The following is a 15,581-nucleotide window of genomic DNA, read 5'->3' as shown; positions in this document are numbered from 1 at the left end:
CGAGCACGCGGGAGGCCGCCGCGCGGACCCGCGCCCGGGGAGCGCGCCCTGCCCGCGCGCGTGCCCCGGGGAGAGCGAGCGCCGCGCGCCCGAGCGCACGCCCGAGACAGAGCTTTACTATCTCGCTCCCTCTCGCGCCTCCCTCCTCGCTGGGCATTCAAACAGCTTTCCGACATCACCAGCCAAGGATTTTTCCCCCTCTCCTTAGTCGCTGTCCGTCCACCAGTACCTGCGGGGGGGAGGAGGAGGGAGGAGAGCGGAAAGAGGAAAAAGCATAAGCTCGAGCCTTCCGATCCGACCGCGAATACTCCTGTAATAAACCCACCGCCCCAACCAATCTGCCATAGCAGCCGCCGTCGCCGCCGGTCACTTCTCGTCTCAGCGCTTTCTTTGCTTCTTGGCTCATCGGTTCGTTGGGGGGTAGATTTGGTAAAACAAATCTTCGCTCTTAAGCCACTTATATTTTGGGGAGTTCCATAGAGTCTCCCTCCGGGGGGGCTTCTTCTTCCCTTCTCCCCCCTCGGTTTGGAGGTGGGTTTCTGTTGGATACGGCGCAAGGCTCTGGGCTCCTGGTGGCTTTTTTTCTACCCCCCCATTTGATTTTCCCCCCCATCTTTTGCTTCTCCTATGTGTGCATCTTAAAAAATAAATCCTGATTTTTGAAGCTGAGCCGGGGAAAATGGGCAACGGTGATTGGGACCGAAGGGGAGTCTCTCCGTCACTGTTGCTGGGACGCGTGCCTGTGCTGGTGTCTTAGAGCAAGAGCCTCCCTGAGCTTTCGGAGTGCAAGGTAAGGAAGAGGGTCCAGGGGTCACCTTCCCTCTGCCGGGGGTTGCCACCGAGGAGCTGTGGGCTTGACGTTTGGGAAGGGAGGACAGGAAACAGAAAGGCTGTTGCTGGCGAATGGGGAGGCTGTGAGCAAATCTAACTGTCTGCATTTACTTAAACGCCGCAGTTGAAAAGTTAGAGAAGTCTGGTTTTCAGGAGATTTGCTGGGTCGGAAGAAATAAGCAGAGAGACCTAGAAAACCTGGCAGTTGTGTGTGATTGGGGTAATTTTATGGAGGGGGGGAATTTAGGTTAAAAGGAAGTTAATATAAGAGGAGGCAGTGGGTTTTCTAGTGGGGGAAAAAAAAATCAGTGGAGTGATGGCGCCGTCTATGTTCGACTAAACTAAAGTGTCTCCCAGAAAATCAGTTTTGAGAATAGCTAAACTCAATGAGGGTTCACTTCTCAACAAGAGACAAATAAATAAATACAACATCCTTGACACCTCGGTGGCCAGCCCTTCTACACCCCCGCGTCTTTCTTTAAGAGGGAAAAACAGTTGTTTGAACTGGCCCTGCAGTCTGAAGGGGGGAGGGCCAATGATCCATTTTTTATTATTTAAGAACAAAACAAGACTCTGGACACCAAGACTGATTAAAAATAAAGAGCATTGTATCGAGGGTGCTCTTGAGCATGCACGAAAGTGAAATCAGAGCTATTTCCTCACTCCATCATTGATGAGCACGGCATTGCAGACATGCACTGTCAAATAAATGGTAGCAAAAGTACGGATTTCATTAGGAAAAGAAATACGACCTCTTTTTGAGTTCCTGATTATAAAACGAAGCCCCCTTTCATGGATGGAATTCCTAATTTAGACACTTATTGTCACATTGGCTCTCAACGCCTACACTCTATCCTGAAGAACACTGCGCAGACCTGCATTGCCTGCAAAGTACCACAGCAAAAAAAGGAGGAAATTATTTCCAGAATTTTTTATAGCTTTCCTTGTTTTTTAACCTTTAAATGCTCATTGGCTTTATTTTGTCAAGAACAAAATTCATTATTCATTGAGCTGTATGTTTGAAACAGAGAACACTGTTTTGATAGTCCCAGCAGTTCTGGTGTTATAAACTGCTGCTATATAGAAATTTAGAGTTGGGGCTGTTTTTTGCCTGTATCAAGACATAGAATTTGGATTACAAGCTAAAAAATGCAGTTTGTCTTCAGGGACTTGGGTCGCTGGATTTGGTGTGCATGCGTTGGTGTTTGTTATGCAATGGGAAGGAAGAGGGTTTTATCCTTTGGTTCAGAGAGGACCCAGCAAAGGCATGAAAACTCTTAACTATCTATATGTCTGTATGTCTGTCTCTGTTTACAGAACAGTGGAAGAGACTGCAGCCTAAAGACTTAAAATTAACTTGGCATCACTTTTATCAGCTCAAAGGCAAAAAAAAAAAAAAAAAAAAGCACTGTCATTTATTCTAAGAAATAACTTCTTAAAGGTTAAAGCTGAAAAATATTCAAGTTATTTTTGGATAACAACTTACAGAGGTAAATATAACCAATGACTACTTTATTATACAAGGCCAGGGTTAAAAAATGTAAGAAAGAAAGAAAGAAAAGAAAAGAGGAGCTTTGGAGCTGTTGTTGGAAAGGGAGCAATTCAATAATTGAAATCTGCTACGAAAGAAAATGCTAATGTCTTTCATTTACCATGTGTAAAGCTTGAATTACAGTCAATAACTCTAGATAAAATAGCCCTAATTAAAAAAAAAATTAAAAGACTGAAGCCAGCTCAATTACTGCGGTTCTGGGATTTTTCACTGACATCGCCTTTGGATACAGATACTAATACAGTGATCCACTTTATGTATCCCAAGAGGGCATGTCACATTGAAATGACTACCTTAAATCCTAGTTCTCAGTGTTGCTGTTGAACAACAAGTCTTCCCTATGTATTTACCCATCTATGCCCTTTCTCAGATGGTGGTTTTAAAATTCTGTTAATCCACATGAATGCCCATGTTTTTGCACAAGAATTTCTCATCAGTTCACATGGTGGCCCCTGCAAAGGCAAGTAGGGACATTTGGGAGATGATGTTACATCTGTAACAAATTATCATTTGTGCTTTTAAAATTGTGGCTATAACTAATCATAATTACTTTTCACATTTAAGATAAAAGAAATAATGTGATGACAGCTGTTCCCAGATTATCAGATTAGATTTCCTGTGATGTTTACTGCAGGCAGAGGACAGAGGGAGAGAAAGGTTGAATAGACTGATTAAAAATATTTCAACGATTAACATTTAGGTTTATGGTACTGAAATACACCATGTTATCCATCTTCATCCTAGGGAATGATAATGGACATGGAGGAAATCCTGGTAGATTAGTTAGGACATTCTTATTAATAATCTATTAAATGTTATTTTTAAATTGAGCACTGAGAATTTGACCATTGTGAATAGCCACGTGAGGGCGCTGTTCACACAGCAACAGATAATTTTCCAGCATTAAAAAATAAAAATTACCTGCCTTTCTTTTAAAAAAGATTTTTTTTTTTTACTGAAATCTTGAAAACAGCTGGCTGTAATACTGAAAGGAGTTTATTTTTCCAATGCGTGTAGACTCCTACTTGCATTTTACTTTCATTACCATTTTTACAGGCCAAATGACATAGGATGAAGGCTGTTCGTAACCTGCTGATTTATATATTTTCCACCTATCTTCTGGTTATGTTTGGATTTAATGCTGCCCAAGACTTCTGGTGTTCAACTTTGGTGAAGGGAGTCATTTATGGATCGTATTCTGTAAGTGAAATGTTTCCCAAAAACTTTACAAATTGCACTTGGACGCTGGAAAATCCAGATCCAACCAAATATAGCATTTACCTGAAATTTTCCAAAAAGGACCTTAGCTGCTCTAACTTTTCCCTCCTGGCTTATCAGTTTGATCATTTTTCCCATGAAAAAATAAAGGATCTCTTAAGAAAGAATCATTCTATAATGCAACTCTGCGATTCCAAGAATGCTTTCGTTTTTCTACAATATGATAAAAATTTTATTCAAATACGTCGGGTATTTCCAACTGATTTCCCAGGATTACAGAAAAAAGGGGAAGACGATCAGAAATCTTTTTTTGAGTTTTTGGTATTGAACAAGGTGAGCCCAAGCCAGTTTGGTTGCCATGTATTATGCACTTGGTTGGAGAGCTGCTTAAAATCAGAAAATGGGAGAACAGAATCATGTGGGATCATGTATACAAAATGCACCTGCCCTCAGCATTTGGGAGAGTGGGGGATCGACGACCAGTCGCTGGTTTTGTTAAATAACGTGGTGTTACCCTTGAATGAGCAGACGGAAGGCTGCCTGACCCAGGAGCTGCAAACCACCCAAGTCTGCAATCTTACCAGGGAGGCCAAGCGACCACCCAAAGAAGGTAAATGCCCAAAGGAGAGGGGAAGATGGGGGTGGGGGTGGAGGGAGGACATTTGGGAGATGAAGTTAAAACGTGGTGTTTCAACACAGAGGCCTAATCATTGCTCCTTTACTCTGTCATCTTTGGATTCATTTGATTTGTGATCTTCACTGATAAAGGTCTCTTGAGATAGTTTTAGGTTTCAAGGTTTTAGAGATGAGGCAGTGAGAACAGGATAGCTCAGCAACATACCCCGGAAGTGCGGGTGGAATATTCAGGAGAAAAGAGATGCAGAAACGTGGACAGCTTAAGCTGGAGGTTGGTTAGGAGGGAAAAGTGTGCTTTATTCAGGCTGCAGCCCCAGGGGAGACCTATACACTATACTCACACACACACACTCACACTCTCCTATCTCTCTCTCTCACGTACACACACACACACACCCACACACACACTCCATCTGTGAAATGGATTTGTGGATGTATCCCTTCTTCTCCAGCCCAACAACAAGTCCCCTTCGCTTCCTCTCTCTTATGACCTCTCTGTGCCCTAGCCTCTCATTCCCCACCCCTTTCCAGATTTGAAACTGGGGCAACATGACTAAAAGGTGATGCAAACTCAGCACGCTTGTGTGGACCAATTACTTTCTGACGCATGAAGACAGGGATACTTCCCTTCTCCTCAGGCCTGGAATTTTGTTTGAGGTGCTTGGCACAAAAATCCCACGCACTCACTCTTGCATGTGTCAAGAGAAACCCACTAGAAGTGCAAACTCTCCAGGTCTTCTGGCTGTGAAGACACCTGCGGGTGGGGGAGGGGGACGCAGGATTAAAACACATACCTATCCATACCTAGCTGCCTCTTGCTAATGAGTTTTTGTCCTCATCGTTTTGGTCTCCTGTTGATATACAGGAAGAGAGAGAGAACATCTCAGAGATAAGCTAGATGGAAAAAAACAAAACAAAACCAAAAACCAAAAAAAAAAAAAAAAAAAAACCCAAAAAAAAAAAAAAAGGAAAAAAAAAAAAAAAAAACAAAAAAAAAAAAAAAAAAAAAAAAAAAAACCCCAAAACAAAAAAAACAGTGCAACGGAAATGCAGAGGAACAAGAAAGTGCGGGAGTGATTGGAGCTTTAGCCCAGTCCCCAGTGGGGGAGCTACTAGAGGATTTGAGATTGTGGATTATGTTTAATAATGCAAAAAAGCATGACATATTAGGAGAAAAATGACTTTCCTATTTGGAAGGTTAATGGATGTGTTCCATTTCTTTGAGGACAGGGCTGATACAAATTCGTTCTTGCTCCCCAACCCTGCAACCAGAGAGTGTGTTGATTTCTTATGCAGGAAATGTTTTCTGATCACCACAAAGATCCCTGTCTGTGGAAAGGGACGGCCAAGCTCCAGTCCCTCTTTCCTTCCCTCCCCCAACAGAAGTTGTCTTTGTGGCCAATATAAAATTGACACGTTGTTGGAGAATTTTCTTTAAGGGTAGCCAAGGCTTTAAAGGGAGGGAGTGGTGGAGAAGAGACTAGCTTAATGCCTTTTCTCTGCTGGCTGCAATTTAAGGGATGGGAATTATGGAAGAGCAATGGCACAAGGGGAAAAGCCCTGTTAGAAAATAAATGCAGACTAATGGCAAAGAGAAAAGAGTGAAAACCTTTAAGATTTCTACAGGTCAGTGTTTCAGTAACAGCTGTGACTGAAGAAAACAAAGTGGTTTTAAATTACAGAGTTCTTTTCTCTAGTAAAAATCCCAGAGAAACACTTGCAACTGCAGGGATGGTATTTAACATCATTTAAAACTAATTAGTGTCCCCTAGAATAAGAAAATACGGTACACAGAAAAAAATGTGATGTTATAAGCTGGCTAATAAAACAATTAACATCAGAATCTAGTTTTTGTTTGTTTTGTTGTTGTTTTAATAAAATTTAGAAAATTTGTTCTTCAATGGTTAAAATTTTGTCATCAAATTGATTCCCGATGACAATGGAGAGTGAATCCAGTTTTGCAGCCCTTCTATAGGAAACGTAACTAGTGACAAAAACCAAGTTGTTGTACGTACATTAAGCATGATTTTCAATGATTTTTTTGGTCATGATCATGAGAGAGGGGTTAAGACAATGCTGGGATTTATAGAAGCTGTGCTAGATAGCCATTTGTTTTGTAAATGAATAAGAGTGATTTTGATGTAAGATTTATAAATCCTGTGAGAGAATGTTTATTTCTCGTCTCTAATTCACTGGCAAAATGAGAATGTGATACTGCCAAAGGCAAATTAATGACTAAGATTATTATAATGTTAATAGAGCTGGACTAGGAAAAGTTTATATAATAGGGGCACAATATATGCTGTATCAGGAAAATCGTACAGCCTATATTGTCTGTATTCTGAATTTAGGCTCTTTAATCATTTAGGTCCTCTCAGTCAGAAAGGTAAGGGTGAATAATTCCTGATGACATAATTGTAGCTGATGCCTTTGTAAGTAATTCTTATAAAATACATGCAGCACTCATTACCTTACTCAAAGAACACCTTTTTGGCTATGCTGCATTGTAGGAAAGGGATGTGAAGATCTATGGACTCTTGATTTAGTCAAATTGACGCAAAGTATATTAAATCTTAGATATTTGATGTGAATGACATATAAAGTATTATGAAAGAATTATTTAATATCATTTGAAATAAACTACCACATACATGACATTCTTAGGGCTTAAGGTTAATGATTACATATAGTTCTGCTACTCATATCTAATTTTATTCTAAAATGTCATTTTATATAATAACATGTAATTACAGCTTTTAAAATGAGGTTTCGAAAATGCTGCTTATATTTTATCTTACACGATGATTTCCATTTTCTATGTTAAAATAGTGAAACTATCCTGTATGTCATCAAAGGAATGAATACAAGATGACTCTCCACAGTTTTTGACTTCCATTTTATTCACTGCCATAAATAGTGAGTCAGAGGGCCTACCTCGAGTAGAAATATTTTCCACTTGTGTTACATCATAGTAGTGGCACAAATTTGACAGAAGAGTCTTCACATTTAGTAGATGCAATTCTAGATTGTTTTGTGTGATACTGATGGTGATGGAAAAGATATAACAAATGTTAAATATTGTGAATGTGTCCATTGGAATTACAAAATCACATTTGGGGTTGAGAAAACAGACACTCAGGAATGGGCCGTCTACTTTGAGATAGAACATTCTTTACTAGAACATTGTTTAATACTACATGCATATACTGAAAAATTTCATAGCCAGAAAACAGCAAGAAGAAAACCTGTACTGTTTTTAGTGACTCTAACAATTACAGATGTAATTGAATACATCATATAAGTAAATTATTTGATGCTTCATTAAAGTATTAAATTTTAGTACATCTAAGAATTTCCTCATGTAGGATCATTTTGACATGAGTGGCATGTGATTATGGAAACTTAGTTGTCATTTTCCCAATTTTTATGTGAAATTGTGAAAGTCAAATAAATCAACAAAATGAAACCTTTTTTTTTTTTTTTCAAATAATGATGTCTTATTTCAGGCAGTTTTTTTTAAACCTGTCAACACATAATGGATCTGTTTTTTTAAAGGAAACTCAAATAACATTGCTATTTACCAGGTTTTTAGATACAAATCTGGGGAAAGACTGGCATTTATTCACAAAGTCATCTTTAGTTTCCCTGAGGCCTTTACTATGCTTTATAGGATTCTTTCACTGAAGATGATTCTTGACTATATAGCTAAGATATAAAATGTGATATAAGATCTTACTTCTTACCACTTCATTAAAAATAATTAAAACAGTTTGGGCAGAAAAATTCCACACCAGGATATCTAAATCACATAATAAGCCTTAATGGAATCTTTGTTTCCTACCAACATCAATGGCTCCACTTATGTGAAAGGAAATTGGGATCCCTGTATAGATTCCAGGAAATCTGAACACACACACTCATTTGTCTTCCATTCTGCCTAATCCTTGGTATTCTACCACCCAAGGGAAGTCTCCCTATGTGCCTGTGTAAACTTTAGTCCAAGTCTGTGTGTGGTTGCATTTTTAGGCACATATTTGCAGTCTAGAGAAATTTTTGTCTCTACTGGTTTAATTGTCCTCATTTCTTTCTACCTTTGCTCTATCTGCCCTCACATTACTTTTTGCACCATCTTCCACTTTCCTCTTTACGCTTCTTTGATCTTACTTCCTTTGTAAATGACTGCCATGATTCCATACCCTTTACCAGAATGTGGAAACTTATTGAATCTGTTGTTCCTTGAAGAAACAGAGCATGATAGTTTGTCCTGCCCCTTTGCTGGATCCCGTAACCTTTTGCACATACTATACCTCTGTTCTTGCATTTATCATATTGCAGTGTGATTTTCCATTTATATTTCCATCTTACTCCATCACACTTTGAGTTCTTCAAGTAAAAAAAAAAACTTGGGTCTTTCAATTGTCTAGCTGTCTAAACAGGGTTTCAGTAAATACAGGCTGAAGTGAATGTTAAATGAACCAAACAAAAATATCTCAATAGAAAAGATAGCAATTGATTACAATCAAAAGAATAAAAATACATCACTTTGGGAAAGCAACCCCCTTTTACTTACTGCTTTCTTAGGGGAAGATGGCTACCATTTTTATCATTTCCAGTTGCATTAATGCATTATTGATATTAATTTCTGATCTCCAAAGTATATTTAATAACTTTTTTTTAAAACAAGAAGAATGGAGTTCTTGACCAATATTCTTGATTTTGTATATACTTATTTTAAAATATTAGTGATGGATATAACTTGCAATACATGGCAATGTAGAAAAAAGTTGTAAGAAGATCTGTCAATTTCTGTCTATTTACCTGTCTTCATTTTTCTCTCTGTTTCTCTTTTCTGACCCTAGTATTACTTGTACAGTAATGGCGTTTCCCAAATCCTCTCTTCCACAGTTTAAAACAAACATATGCAGTGTCTTTCCAAGAAAGAGGAAAAGAAAAGAGTATTTGTATGTCACATTCAGTGCTTCTGTTATTCACTTTTGATTATGATCTACAAATAGAACAATGATAGAATTTAAATTGTAGACCCGGTCAAGTAAAATACCACACTTATTCCTTTTGCCGTCTTAGAATTTTGCCAGACAATTTACAAAGTAGCTCATATATGCAGCAAACTTCATAAAAGAAAACTCTATTATGTGATAACATATTTTTGTAGCTTAATAAATATTAAGCTGTACATGAAAATTCAAGTGAAGTGTGTTTGCGTGCATGTGTTCAAAGCATGCACACGTGTGCCAACATGTGTGTTTCAGTGGATTTTTATGACAGCTGTAGATAAATGTACTGCAAGTTAGTTTTAAGACTGTGATAGAAATTTTTCTTCACTTAGAATCTAGCTTTATGCATATTTTATTTTGTTTTCTATTAGAAACAAATTTTTTGTTAAACTGATTTTTTCCCATATTGCTACTTTTGTAAAACATAATTTTCTTTAGAATCTGTCTGGTATATATTATCCATAAAAATAATCTGGCCCTTGGATCAGAAATCAGTGTTCATTAAAAAATAAGCTTCTCTTACTTTTTTAAAATAGCATATGCTGGGTTTTAATATCATGAACCAGAAAGAGCTAAGTTTTAATCTGCTTTTCCATGTTATAACTATTGCTCTTTATTACCACTTTCTTCCTCTCAGATTATGTTAGTAATGCTTATTTCTCAGGGTACAGGAATACAGGAAATGACATCATGCATTAAAAAAAGCTAATAAAATTAATGGCTTGGAATATTTTAGCTCCTATCAGTGCCTGTGGAAATTTCTTCCCAATTCAATTAACTGAGAAGAAATCAGAGAGGTATTAAATTTTAAGTGCGTCACTTCATGGAAATGAAAAGAATGATTTGATGTAAGATAGACTTTGGTGCCTAAAATGACTCAGCCACTTGGTAGCACCTTTGATAAGTGACTGAGCTTGACTCATTAATAGAATGGGAATAATATCTCCTGTAGTGAAATGCTATATTAAATGAGATTGCACGTGTAAAGCACTTAGCACATTGCTCAAGTTATAGTAGACCCTTGGTAAATGGCACTGCCTTTTTCTCTTCCCTCAAACATCCTCCTTCAACCTTTGATGGACCAAAAGAGTTCCTAATTAAAACTGATATTATATTTCAGACATTTCTATATTCTCATAAAATTTTGTTATAAAGTGTTTAAAATTATAATTTTTTATAGTTAATATACAGTAAAATAATCCAGACATGACCTATGGAAAAAGTTAACATTAAAAATGATAAACTAAATTTGCGTAGTGCTCATACATTTCTTTTGTTGCTGGTTTTTGGGTGTTTTTGGGGGGGAGGATTTTAATACATCTTCCATATATAGAACTGGAATCCATTTTATTTTATTTTGTTTTGTTTTTGTCTTCAGCTGGGGCAGGGGGAATAGCAAGGAGAAGAAGTGACTTTAGTAACCATGTGATGCTACATGGAAATTTGGTGGATCTGCAAAGTTTTGGGAGCCATTTGATACATTGCTTTAATTGTGCGAGTGTGCGTGTGCGTGCTTGCGTGCGTGTGTGTGTGGGTGTGTTTTATTGGGAGAAGAACAGTCATACGCTCGGCTTAAAAGCATTCCTTCGTTGGTGTATTCCTTGTTATACAAGCATTTATTTATTTAGTGATTAGGAGTTTACTGAATACTTAGCCCTCATGTTTTATGTATTGAATCCTTGTGTTAATGAGTGTAAACCTGGGTACTAGAGAAGGGAATTTGGGTTGGAAATTTGAAGAAAGATTTCCATTATTTTTACATGAGTATTGTTGAAAATCTGAATAAACAAAACAAAATTGAAACAAAAGAATACTGTTAATAGTGAAGCTATTTGATGTAGTAGATGTAGTAGCTCCTCAGTATGATAATCTGTAGGTTCATACATTAAGCATGGAATTCTTTTTGTAACCTATGCATCATAGGTGAAATAAATTTTCACCAAGGCATTTTTCCTTAAGTTTGAAACTGCTGATAATATTTCTTTGTGAAGCAGAATTTTATTTGACTATATTCTTTACAGTTGTAACACTAACGATTGTTCTACATTTTCCACATTTCTTTTATATAACAACATTGCATGGCATTTAGTGTATCTAGTTGATTTTACCAATCTTTTAAATTATATTATTCTACACTAGTATAAAAGATTCTTTTGAAATCAATACAGTTTTTGAAATTTTGTTTTTATTCTTAGTCTTTGGCTGGCTGCTGTAAACCATAGAGAATTTATAATCAATAGTGATGTAGTATCATTTAACTATTTGAACTTGTCTATGAATTTCGATCATTTAACAAAGGATCATTAAGCCTCATGAATGTGTGTCTATTTTGTATTACATAAAGAAAATGTAGCATCTGTCTAACTTTTTGTTGATGGAGGCATAACTAATAATACATCAAATAGATCAAGCTAGTGGTGTGTGAGTCATCCCAGGCCTGGAAAGCTATCCTTTGGATGTCATTGCTGATAGGCAGCAAAGCTATTTAAGTTAAATAGTTTCCAACTATTTTAATCTTTGCTGCATTATGAAAAATGAAGATTATGTTTTGAGATATACTTTGAAAAGAATTATCTTGAAATGCCAGTCCATATTAAACCATTTGGAAAAAAGTATGACTTTGCTGAAATTTCTTTCACTGAATTGTGATCAGTTATTACAAACCAATGAGCTGCCAAATCCTCCCAAAAGCTTATATATTTACATATTGAAAATAAAAATTTTGTCAGTATTTATTTTAAGATTTAGATATTTACCCAAAGCAAAATTACAAATGCCATCTATGAGATGTCATAAAACGCTACATGCTCTATGTTCAATTATGTTTCAACTATCATGCAGCAATTTTGCTTATTTGCAGAGAATGACCTAGATATATAGTCGTTAAACATTAATAATATGTTCATAACAGTTCAGTTAATAGTATGTTCCCAGTTCGCACAAAAAGTGCAGTAAGCAACAAGTGCGTAGTAAATACATGAGTATGCATCTGATTATCTCAAAATTAATGGAGTGAATGGGAGTCTTTTCTGAAATCTAATATGTTGCTGATGTACATTTCCCCTGTAACTGATCCCTGCCACATACTCATTAGGCTTGGAATATGTTATGAAATATGAAGGTAAAATAGTTTCTGTTTGGTTTTTACCATATTAAGTCAAATAATTTACCTGCTAAGCCAATTCTGGATATTATATTCTCAAATTATTTCTTCCAAATAACAAATTTCTTTGAGACTGAAAGTTGTTTTGGAAAATAGAACAAATGTGGATATGGGAAAGACATTAAAATACTGATGGAACCAGATTACAGTATTTATAATGTAACTTAAATGCACTCAGACATACTAAAAAGCATAAAGAAAATTATGGAGTCAACCAGAGAAAGCTATCTGAGTGAATTTACTTTTTAGCAATAGATATGTTAAGGTGATAGAAATGTCACAGAAAAATTTGCTTTTCTGGGTAATTCTTACTGGGTGAGTAGTACACAGCATTCATTTCATAACATTTCTGTTGAGGTTCCTCCCTTTTAAGATACTTTTAAAAATTATGATAAAATTAAAAAAATAATTTCTACTTTTGTATGCCTAAACAGTAATAATTTGTTCTGTAATGAAACACATTCTTAAAGAAAGGATCACCCCTACGAAAATGAAGAAGTAAAGCATTTCAAATCAGTTCATACATTAAAAAAATGTAATAAAACCTAACATTTAGGAAGTGCTTTCTAGTTTGCAAAACTCTTTTGCATTTATTGTCTTGTCTGGGCAATAACTGTGTCAGGCACATATTATTTGCCCCATTGACATGTACTGATTATGCAGAATACTCTAAAGACCATGGTCTTCCTTTTTCTAAAAAAATTTAATACAAATTGGTTCAAACTAAAGCTAAACAATTTCGGAACTGTAGGTTTTTCTCAGTGCCTCTGTTTCCGTGAATCTGAATCACAAATTCTCAGACTTATAAGGTACTTTCAATATTATCCAGGCCAAATCTTACCTGATTAATGGTACCTGGATTTGCAAATACATAATGGGAACATTATTTCAGTTGAATATAATTTTTTTTGTAATTTGCCTGCAGTAGCATCTCTATAAACCTAAAAGAGGCCGAGTCATTTAGGACTGTTTGATAGAGCTAATCATTAAAAAGGAAAAAGTGCCTGGGGTCTAGTCAGGACAATAATTAGAGTATACTTGCCATACTACTTAATGCAGATTAGTCTCCACGAAATCATTAGATTTTTGTTCTATTTGGTATATATTAAACAAAAACTATTGATTTTCAGTCTAAGCTTATTAAATTTAAAGAGCATGTGTTTCAAGTTCAGAGTATGTCTAGATCTACTAAGACCATCCTTTTGGATTTTCACTTTATTGTCGTTTTCTGGGAAAATCTGTGTTGTGGAGAAATAACATCTTACATTTTTTCTTTACCTATGGCACATTGAGAAATACCACTGAGGGTGAGAAAAGAGCAAGGTCAAGGTATGTCTATTCCTCTGGATGTTAGGAACAGGTGTAGGTGGGCAGGGCAACATCCCTACAAAAATTAACCTTGACATGGGCCCCTCCTTTCTGCATTGCTGTGAGTTGGCTGCATGTCTCTAACGGTTACAGCTTCTGTCAGGTGACTTCCCTGTTTGCAGCTCTGGTAACCACTCCTCTTACTCCTTTAAACCTATGGGCTGTAATGGCTCCCCACACTTTCTATCCCTGGGTATTGAACTCTCTCTCCTTGGTTTCTCCAACCTCTATCCATGCCTTACTTCCTTCTCAAATTACCTAATTGAGGATACCATCTGTCTCTTACTTGGACTCTCACTAATACAGGTGTGTATAGTTGTGGTAGTGAGGTGATTTCTCATTACATATGAAATTGATCCAAAATCAATGTTTCAAATTTTGCTCTTTCCATTTAATGTGCTGAAGGTCTTATTATAATTAGTCCTTTTGCAGATTGGCATATAGAGTAGCCCAAGTGAACAGGGAGATAAATAATAATAATAATTTAAAGAAGTAATGAAAATTTAAGTATTAACACATGTTCATCTTAATACCTCCTTTGAGTTTAGGCCCTCTGTTTTTCTGTGTTTACCTCTTGGTTTGTTGATTGTCTAGCCTATTTTTAAATTACATAATACATATACATTCATATACATCGTATATAATTTTTTTCAGTGTTGATGTGATACTGGAATATTCAAACTGCCCTGGACATTTAAAGAAATTTGAATGAGTTGACAAGTCAAAACAAATAACTTCAAGGCTTCCATATAAAACATAAAAATGCCTGACAGATTAAGATTTAGTTCTAATTTTATAATAATGGAAAGATGTTAAGAAAAGAGAATTTTAATTGCTATCCAACTTTTATTTAGCCTGCTGATCTCACTATCCCTCTCAAAGCAAAACAAAACACAAACGCATACAACATTTTTTATTTCTTCTTTGTTTCATTCTAAAGAAGGAATCAAGGCATCTATGTTTTCCCTTATAATTTCATAAAGAAAAATACTGCTTTTTTGCTTTTTCTCTTTGTTTATCCATGTGTTGCCTTTCACAAGAAAGGAGCCCGAGAGGAGAAAAAGTTACTGCAAAAACAAAACAAAAACACCCAAAAAGCAAAAAAACAAAAACGAGGCTGACTTTCCTTGAAACAGAGTTTTATGATTTTTTTAAATAGGTAACCCACAACAAAAGTTTAAAATATACTGGATGTTTTTGGAAATATTTCTTCTTATTTGTAATGTGGAAAAGAGGGCACCTTGGGAAGACAAAAATCTTTTTACTTTATATAATCTTTCCACATAAATATGGCAAACTTTCAAAGATCTGCTTGCTTCTGCACTGTAGACTGAGAAATTTTAGTTTATTTTGGCTTCTAAGAGAGGTCAGCTTCCTTTATAGATATGTCAGCCTGTGGTCAGCTCTCTTTGGCTGGCCTTAGTGTTTGTAACTTGAAGGGCAAACAGTGTGTATTTTTTAAGTGGTGCCTGAGAAATTAGTCAATTACAATGGCCTTTTTATTTTTCAGTAAGCTTTGCTTTCAAATATGATGAAGTAAATAGCTGTGGAGCACCATAGTTCCATTTGCACAGAACAGAACATTTTAATACATCGGCTTGTAGTATATTAAAAATCCACTCTCTTAAAAATGTATGGCTTATTCTGTTTAGTGGTTTCCCTGGAACGTTCTGATGACCATATTTTGGTGTTCAATTGGATGTAAAAGCCATAAATGAGTTCTAGGCATGATAAATATTACATGTGCTTGCCTCTGGCTTCTGTTTTCTGAAACCACAGAAACCACAAAAATGGAGCA

At 36.3% G+C, this 15,581-nt stretch overlaps 2 protein-coding genes across 2 annotated transcripts in view; one reads left to right on the top strand and one right to left on the bottom strand.

The window, feature by feature from the left end:
* LOC105815272 overlaps window positions 1-406 on the bottom strand; it is a 1,241-nt gene extending 835 nt beyond the window's left edge. Inside the window, exon 1 of the mRNA XM_012650420.1 lies at window positions 230-406. Within this exon, the coding sequence (XP_012505874.1) occupies window positions 230-406 (177 nt within the window). The remainder of the gene's footprint in view (window positions 1-229) is intronic.
* A 3,048-nt stretch (window positions 407-3,454) lies between these two features.
* The window catches only part of ADGRB3 (adhesion G protein-coupled receptor B3), an 871,792-nt gene continuing 859,665 nt past the window's right edge, over window positions 3,455-15,581 (top strand). Inside the window, 1 exon segment of the mRNA XM_012650418.1 lies at window positions 3,455-4,211. Coding sequence (XP_012505872.1) covers window positions 3,455-4,211 — 757 coding nt within the window.

The sequence above is a fragment of the Propithecus coquereli genome, unplaced genomic scaffold (assembly GCF_000956105.1).
Source record: "Propithecus coquereli isolate 6110/MARCELLA unplaced genomic scaffold, Pcoq_1.0 Scaffold324, whole genome shotgun sequence".
Classification (NCBI taxonomy): Eukaryota; Metazoa; Chordata; class Mammalia; order Primates; family Indriidae; genus Propithecus; species Propithecus coquereli.
Note: the sequence above shows the minus strand (reverse complement) of the source record. Positions and strands in the feature narration are given on the sequence as shown.